Below are 9,048 nucleotides of genomic sequence, written 5' to 3' on the forward strand. Positions count from 1 at the left end.
AGGCTGAGAGAGTTGGGGTTGTTCAGCCTAGAGAAGAGAAGGCTTTGGGGAGACCTTCTTGCAGCCTATCAGCACTTAAAGGGGCTTATAAGAAAGATGGGGACAGACTTTTTAGTAGGGCCTGTTGTGATAGGACAGGGGGTAATGGTTTTAAACTAAAAGGGGGTAGATTTAGACTAGATATGAGGAAGAAATTTTTTATGCTGAGGGTGGTGAAAGACTGGCACAGGTTGCCCAGAGAGGTGGTGGATGCCCCATCCCTGGAAACGTTCAAGGTCAGGTCGGACAGGGCTCTGAGCAACCTTATCTAGTTGAAGATGTCATTGCAGGGGGGCTGGACTAGATGACCTTTAAAGGTCCCGTCCAAACCAAATCATTCATTGATTCTGTGATTCTATGTATATCCTGATCTCTTAAATAGTTCTAGCCTATGTAAATCAAACAACGATCTTGTATATGACCACGAGACAATGTACTTCTCCCCATATACAGGTTATAGAGAATAAATCAGTATCAATGAACTAACTTTCTCAACATCTACAAGACAGCATAAAACCAAACCCAGAAACCATCCTTTTTTCCTTAGCTTTATACTGAAATATGCAGGTCCTTCCAGTTGCTAATGTTACAGCAGACAACAGGATTTTTTTTTCCCCAAAACGAATGAGTTCAAGAGTTCAAAATATGTCTACAATGCACATAATACTAATAGAGGTTTATATATATATTTGGCACCCTAATATATGTGCACATTGTGATTCAAAATTCTGGCCTTCAACAAATGTTAAATTCTGTGGATAACTGGCTGAATAAAAGGGTTGCTTGATGAACCTTAACTGCCTAACTATTTTCAAACAACTAAAAAACCCAGAACAAACAAAGACAAACTGTGAAGCCCACAACAAATCATATTCAATATTGACAACAGAAGTAGAAGAATAATTTCTGGCTTAAAATTCTCCAGCTATAGAACATTTTACTTCTTCAGCAATAAAACTCGTAACTTATAACCATCTTAACTTCTGTATGAACCGCACAGATTGAGACTCTTGTCACAAATACAGTACATAATATAGCTTGCAAAGATCAGCAAGTGGAGAAAGGTACAGTTACAACTCCAGAACATCAGTGTATCAAGAGATAAACTATTGTAAAGCATGCACAAGTGTTCCAATCAACTTGACAATCCATGACAGATTTCTAAAAAAAAAAAAACAACCTACTGTTTAAAAATGTCAAAACAGAATAGATTTTCTCCTAAATCTAATCTATGGGTCATCGGTCCAAACCACAGTAGAGAAAGTTATAAGCATTCCTCAATCATTGGGGAATATCCTGGTAATGATATCAGAGTGTAAAAGGAAATATCTAACAGAGTCTAAGTATTCAATTCAGCACGAAAGAAAACTTTGTAGAGGTGTAAGTTAATTTCTGAATGGAAGTAATAATTTAAGTTTCTGATGATGACAGCTGAGTATGTCTACGAATGCCTCTTCTTATTTTCTTGCCATTTGAACAGCAAAGTGAAGCTGTTTATTTCCAGTATACATTTCCAAGTATTTATTTGTCCTTATGTAACAAATAATTTATAAACAACACACTGTCTACCCTGACTGACGGTACTATATAGTACACACCTTCGACAATGCACGGATGGTACTGCCTACCATCACTGATGTCAAGCTTCCTGAGTAACTGAAAAAAATGCTTTTAGCACTCAGTTGCCCACAGAAATTTTATTTTCTGCAGATACCAATGCCTAGTTACTGCCTGATCCTGTAAAAACCCCAAAACAAATAGAAAAATTCAGGTCACCGCTCGGGTATATATCTTTTTAGAATATCTTTCAATACTATTATAACTTCTGGAGATAAGGAAAAAAAAAAAAAGGATTCTTCTGAAGTATTTCCCTACAAAGTCTAATGTAGAATTGTCAGAATCGCTGCCAACAGAGGAGAATTATAACCTCTTAGCACATAGAAGTATAAATTATATTAAGCCACAGACATAAAGACTTGACGCTATATGTTGTAGAATATTCTAATCGACAAAAGTTATGGGAAGGATCAGCCTCATAAAGGAGTAGATTAATTTTGATCCTTTATTTGAATACCTGTAAAGTGCAGAACTTTTTCCTTCAACACAAATCTGTAACAGTCTTTATAAAGTACATGTAATAGATCTGTAGTCTTTTCAGGTAACTGAAAGGGAAATGAGCTTGATATGACTACTCAACTTTAGATCAGGCTGAGAACAGTTAGTAGTTCAGAAAGAAATGCATAGTGTCCCTAAGAAATGTGCAAGTCTGCATTTTTATAAAGGACACATCAGATCTGAGATTTTCTCATCATACTACATACTGTATAGAGCCCAAATGCATACATTGCTCCGATAAGTGTTGCCACCCTTGCAGATTTGGAGCCGCATTAGCAGAAATGCAAATATGCACTCTCTAATGAAAGAGAGATGCAAGTCCAGTTAAAAAAAAAAAAAAAAAAAAAGAGAGACCAATACCAGCTACATCACATAAAAACTAACCTTACAGGCCTAACAGTTTAACTCTATAAAGCCTGTATATCAGTGCCAGAAGCTCAGTTATTACCACTTTGTGATAGCAAATGCACATACATACATATTTTTAAGGCCTCTTAAGATAGAATCCAACTGTTGCTCCATTATTTCCTCTATATTGTAACAAGAAAACTGGCTTAACCACTGTAATTAATCACTTCATATGATCACTACAGAGATGGTGCAAGGAAGACATGAGCTAGCAAATGTGATACTTATAAATCGAGTATATTTGATTCAGAAATCTGAACAATGAAGACTGATTCTCCACAATGACAATTTTTCAAACATCTTTAAAATTTCCAAGTATTTGAATGGATACATCTCAATCCACTGGCACAGGATCTCTCACACACCTGTTTGAGGATTCTGGCTATAGATCCTTGATCCATTTTGCTAGTGACTGCATCTTTCCTCAGTCTTGCAGCTACAGTTCCAAGATAGTCAAGTGATGCAACTCTTAATGCCATTTCTGTAGATTTGTTACTGAACTGGTGAACCTAAGAAAAACAGAATAAACTGTTAAAAACAAGTATTTATTTATGCAACTGAGATTCTTCTCACAAGAGATTGCTTGACCTTATTAAAAATTCCACCTAACTTCCATGCCGCATAAAATTATGTAATTTACTATTACATCACAGATACGCTACTTACTTTACATTAATGTTTCTTCCTTTATTGGATCTCTCTCTGCCTCCCCAAATACGCCTCCTGTTAGAGTTTTTAAAAATATATATTTTCATAAAATAAACAGGACAACTAGTACAGCAGATATCCTTTGCAATAGCATAGATCTTAAGCATCACAATGCAACTTCCTCATTATTCACACAAGTATAAAGAAAGCTACATTCTACCAGGAACAGGACCATAAAATATTTTTCCAAGAAACAGCTCAAATTCCTGTGTTAATTACGTTGTAATACTGAAGAACAACTCTCAAAAAACATGTCAACAAAAACATTGACATTCTGTAAAATATAAGTAAATGCTATTTTTGGTAAAAAAATAAACCACTTAATTGTTTTCAGGTTCCACGCTAAAGGAATAGTCCAGAGAAGATATTTAACATGAATAGTTACAGCTATTAGTCTGAATTTACTCCAAATGAGTATCTACACTTATTAGATGCTATACAATGGCATTTTTTCATGTTGAAAATGTCATGGAATAGTGGAAGCGGACTTCCATGAGAAACTGTATACATATAATCTTTAACAAGTTCCATATCAATGATCCTCTAACCCAAATTTTATTATCTATGTATTACATAGTAGTGATACAAGTAAGAAAACCCTTAAATGCTGCATGTGTGTCAACAATCAGAAAGCATTCCTCCAGTAGTTTCAGCTGAAATGAACAAGTCTTCATTGTAATAAGAAATAAATTAATCTATTAGTTAAAAATAAGAATCCCTTACCAATAGCCTTCCTAATAAGCTAAGTAGCAACTCTGCAGCTGGCCATTCTGGTTTATTGACTGTGGAAAGAAGATCTTGAATGAAGTTCTCAAACAGTGGCCTGTAATCTTCTTCCCCTTGTTTACTGCCACACCTGTTTAAAAGAAAATGCATTTTGTAAGTAAATTTAAGAGCCATTTAAGCTTTTCTTCTGACATAAATGGAAGCAATCCTATGTTTAATCAGAAAAACAGTTTTATGCAATTCTAAAAGAAATATCTGAAATATTAGCAGAAAGATTGTTTTATTCATTTATGGAGAAATAGTTTAAACAGTTACCATTCCAAGTCACACTGCAAGTAAAGCAGCTAATCCACGATAGTAGAATTTCGTTCCTAAGATTTTTTTATTTATTGCTTTAAGTCAAAGTCTGCATTAACTTGGATGGACAAAGTAGGTAAAATTGTAAAGCTCAAGCTGGAGTGGGGTATTTAGGAGGTGTTGCGTCTATATTCCTTAAGCTTGGTCTGATTTATCTGACAGTGATAAGATGTCTCAGTATTATGCTCCACAAAGGTTAAAATCAGAATGTAAAAAAATCAAAAGATAACCTACCTGATAGTGTTTCACTTATATGTGGCATCCCTAACTTTAATGATACCAGAAGCATGCAGAGAGATTGCTAGGTGGCTATTAAATAGCCTTTCAGCTTAAGAGTAGAAATTAACACGAATAATAAACCTCAGGACTTATTTTTAGAAATCCTTTGGTTATTCAGGTATACTATATTTTTTTCCCCTGTTGAGCTATTGACATTCCTAACTTTAGCTAAATGAAAGTAATTTTTAGGTTTTTTATATCTTTGTCATTCTGATGACTGAATGAATATGGTTTTACCGTTTAAATATTTACTTGGCCTTCTCTTCCAGCTTCAGATGAGTAACAGACCCCTAATAAAAGCATCCTACATGAACTATCAAACAGATTCTTAAATGTATAAAGAACTTTCTGCAGAATTTCTGTTCCATAAAAATTTTTGTCCAGATGGATATGTCTCTTAGGGATCTATAAAGTATATTGTTATAAATAACTTTATGAGTAGGTATTTAGCATTGCGAAGTGGTTAGGTTTGTCTTAAGGTATGACAGAATTTATTTGGAGTTGGTTTCACCAATACGCTAAAGAACGCAACAGTACTTACTTCTTAAGGAAAATAGAAAGGAAGTTTTGTGCTTTTCTCATGGCTGTTTCATATGAGTTAGTAATAAGCACATCTTGATCCACCTAAAAATAACAAGATATATTTGTCTATTATTTTAGCATACACAGAAATGTGATTTCCAGATCAGTATTCCTCATGCAACAAGCAATTACAGCAGACATAAAATTACAATGTTTGATTGCACCACAAATTACAATGTTTGAGCACCATAATAAAATATTATACCTACAAACACACAAAGTCATTCCTGCATACAAAAAAAAATTATGGCTTTTTAAAAATATCTTACTTTCTTGTTTGATTCCTCCTCTGAATTAGAATCTTTTTCTGCTGATGGTAAGTGCACCACACACTGAATAAGCTGCAGAACTAGTGCCGTTACCATCTGAATATACATAGGCTCTCCATCAGTGTCACTGCTGTTTAACCTGTTAATAAGAAAAGACAGCATTAACACTAAAACTAAACAAAAAAGACAAAACAAACCAAAACCTTTTGGTCCTAAATAAATTCTAAAATTATTACCACAGCTAGAAATCTGTGTTCTAGACATTTATCCAGTCATTTGTTTCTCTCTTATGCAGTCTAAGATTTGGTCTAACAAAAACAGTAAGTATTATTCTCAGGCAGAAGAGATGAACTGAAACAGCCCACAGATGGGCTAGCAGAGTATCTGTGAAGTTCAACAGCCAACAGAATCTACACGAATATTTAATAAGTCAAACACCTACATGCTAAGGCACTTACTAATAGGCTTATTATTTATAATACCATATCCATTTCCAACACAACACAAAAAAAATACACCAAACTGTTGCCCTAATAATTAATTACTTATATATTATTTAATGTATGTGAAATGTGCAAGACTTTGAAACAACAGAAAACAGTGACCATGACCTGGACTGACTTCTACAAGAGTTACACCTATGGTAATCTGAGGTAGCATAACAGACTATGAACTTCAGCATGCAAGTGTCTTTAAGTGTGCCTTAAGCGTGTCTCAGTTGGTAAGACCAGTATGAATACACTCCATGTTTCTCCCATGATATAACCTGAGAAATAGTATGGTGTTTACTACCCATACATACATCAACACCCCCTATTGCTACCCTTAGCAATATGAAAAGGTGATAATCCCTGACATCATTCTCCCCAAATTATCAAAATACTAACTGGGCACAAAATAGATTGTAATTATTATCTTTATGAAATTATCTTTGACCACTTTCAGAGAGAAAAACTTTTCATATCAAATTTTGTGTAAGCTTACCCTTCATGACTGTAGCCACAGTTAGAGAATGCCCTTTAACAGACCAGCGTTAGGACTCTACAGATAAACAGTGCAGTCATCGTGGCCTTGAGATAGTGACTTCCTTCTGGTACAGGTCCTAATCAGAAGAGTGTATCTACCATTTACGCTCCTATTCCTACCACCTTCCTATCTGCTAGATCTCTCTGATGTCTATAACCAAAACAATAGGAAATACTAGGAACAAGCACTTATGTTAACATTAGGGTCGCTGAATTCAACTTCAAAGTTTCAGTGTATTTCTTTTCCTAGTTATTTCCTGTTCATCCACCCTGGATTGGACAAAATATTTAATTGACAATTTGTCTGTCTCTGGGGGCAAGATGTATGCAAGCAAGGAACAAAATCAACACCAACAACAAACGTTTCAGAATCATTTAAAGTGTCCCAACCTCAATTTTAACTGAAATCCAGTTCAGGTCAGATTCCTTCTCAGATTGAACCTAAACCTATACTATTATTCTGAAGATGCACTGAAATCCAGCTAAAGTGCTTAAAAGACAGTTAAAGTGAACAAAGTAGTTCCTAAATGAAACTCATTCAAAGGGATATTAGATTGATTTCCTTCCTGGAAAGAGTGCTCTGAGTGTGTCCTCAAAGAAATTCAGCCACAATTTTCCTATTAAGCTTTAGCAATGAAGAAATTATGTAACTCCATACAAACAGAACCAAAGAATTTTCCAACAAAAAACCCCTCTGAATGAACACTAACATTACACTAATTTACATCCTTAGTGAGCCAAATAATAAGATATTTCAATTATTTTCGTAAGCAGGCACAAACATGATGGCATAACAAACTGATTATTACAAGACATTTGTCAGGCAATTCTGCTCTCATGGTTTTGAAGTATCAACCTCTAATAAAGTGCAGCTTGGGGAGTTGCAGATTTTTAAAGAAGTAGTTAATACTGAAGCCTAAAATCCTACATCTACAAAACTGTAAATGCTACTGTCTAGAAGTTATTCATCTATGTCAGAAATTACCTGAAGTTTCTCAAACTCCTCTTGCTAGTTGGTAGTCTGGCCAGGGAAGTGAAAATTTCTTCTAGTATTAACTGTCTATGTTTTTCATACCTGGAGAACACCTATTTAACAGTTACAGGATTGTCAGAAAATTATTTATTGTTACGTAAAATATCACTTGTTAAATATATTGTTAAAAAATTTACATAAAAGCATACACCTTAAATGACACTTAAATAAATTATAATTAATGCATACCTTGTTTTTAATGCATTACTTTGTTTTTTCTAAGCAAGCATTTCTTTATAAAATACATAAAAACTTTTTCAAATATAGATTTTTAAAAATCTTCAAATAACATAAATGTGTAATAGCTCTTAAAAATACCTTATGTTTTAAAAATTTCTGTCAATGGTAGAATACACTGTATAGGAAAATCAAACAGTGTAACACTAAGCTTTCAGACTCCAGTACAGAGCAAAACTCTGTGGTAACATAAATTACAGGAACACATGTATGGTTGTAGAGCACATTTGGGAAACCAGTTTTACTTCCTATCCGAAGCTTTAAAGTTTACCTGGCATGACATATTCTTTCAATTTACAGGGTCAGGACTGTTTGCCTCTCCTTTTGTTTAGGCAGAATACTGGAGTATATCATCCTTACAAAGATGAAAAACTCCCACTTGAACAAGCACATCTGTGTTGTGCTGCATTTTTCCTGAAATAATATTTTATCTGCCCCGTGAATTTTTCACATAGCCACCTCTTTGGAAGAAAAGAATTTATTGCATTACATGGAAGTATCCTACTCGTTCTATACCTTATTCCATTGCATAAATTCAAATCTTAACATAGGAAATAAGGAAAACCACATTGCTAAGATTTCTTAGGACAAGAAAGGACAGGTAAGAGAAAGGGATTTGTGTTTACACTTTAAATGACATAACCAAAATTAAGAAGTTCCTTGCTTAAGCAGGATATTTCTTCCTATAGAGTACTTTGCGAATAAGGGCAGCTCAGGTAGATTTAATACTGTTCATAGATTATGATACCAAACTGTAAAAACATGCAAGAATAAAATTAGTTCTAAACTCCAATTCTCTACCAGAGAGAAAATACAGCCCGTGTAAATGCCCTAATAACTCTTATACAGGAACATGAAACTGCAAATTAAAAAGTACTTACTGCAGTCACTAATTTGATGGCACATAACTGTAGTTCACTGACATTTTCTACAAAGAAAGGTGTTATTCCCATAGACGATACCTATCAATGGAAAGAAATTATTGTAAGTATATTTGACTAACAAACTGATATTTATGCAGTTTCACAAGTAGGTTAATCATTCAGCAGGTAAGGTATTCAACAAGATGTATTACTTCGTATTATTTGCAAATACAGTTATCAAAGGATATTAGAGAACAAGTCCTATGAGGAGCGGCTGAGGGAACCGGGGTTGTTTAGCCTGGAGAAGAGGAGGCTGAGGGGAGACCTCATCGCTCTCTACAACTACCTGAAAGGAGGTTGTAGCGAGGTGGGTGTCGGTCTCTTCTCCCAAGTAACAAGCGATAGGA

General features: G+C 34.6%; 1 protein-coding gene across 1 annotated transcript in view; it reads right to left on the reverse strand.

Annotated features, from left to right (window-relative positions):
- The window catches only part of NIPBL (NIPBL, cohesin loading factor), a 165,227-nt gene that overhangs the window by 25,430 nt on the left and 130,749 nt on the right, over nt 1-9,048 (reverse strand). The window contains exons 19-24 of the mRNA XM_009285164.1: nt 8,660-8,740; nt 7,494-7,594; nt 5,484-5,622; nt 5,174-5,256; nt 3,994-4,126; nt 2,928-3,071 (exon numbers count right to left, since the gene is read on the reverse strand). Of these exons, the coding sequence (XP_009283439.1) occupies nt 2,928-3,071; nt 3,994-4,126; nt 5,174-5,256; nt 5,484-5,622; nt 7,494-7,594; nt 8,660-8,740 (681 nt within the window). The remainder of the gene's footprint in view (nt 1-2,927; nt 3,072-3,993; nt 4,127-5,173; nt 5,257-5,483; nt 5,623-7,493; nt 7,595-8,659; nt 8,741-9,048) is intronic.

The sequence above is a fragment of the Aptenodytes forsteri genome, unplaced genomic scaffold (assembly GCF_000699145.1).
Source record: "Aptenodytes forsteri isolate BGI_AS27 unplaced genomic scaffold, ASM69914v1 Scaffold120, whole genome shotgun sequence".
In the NCBI taxonomy this organism is placed as follows: Eukaryota; Metazoa; Chordata; class Aves; order Sphenisciformes; family Spheniscidae; genus Aptenodytes; species Aptenodytes forsteri.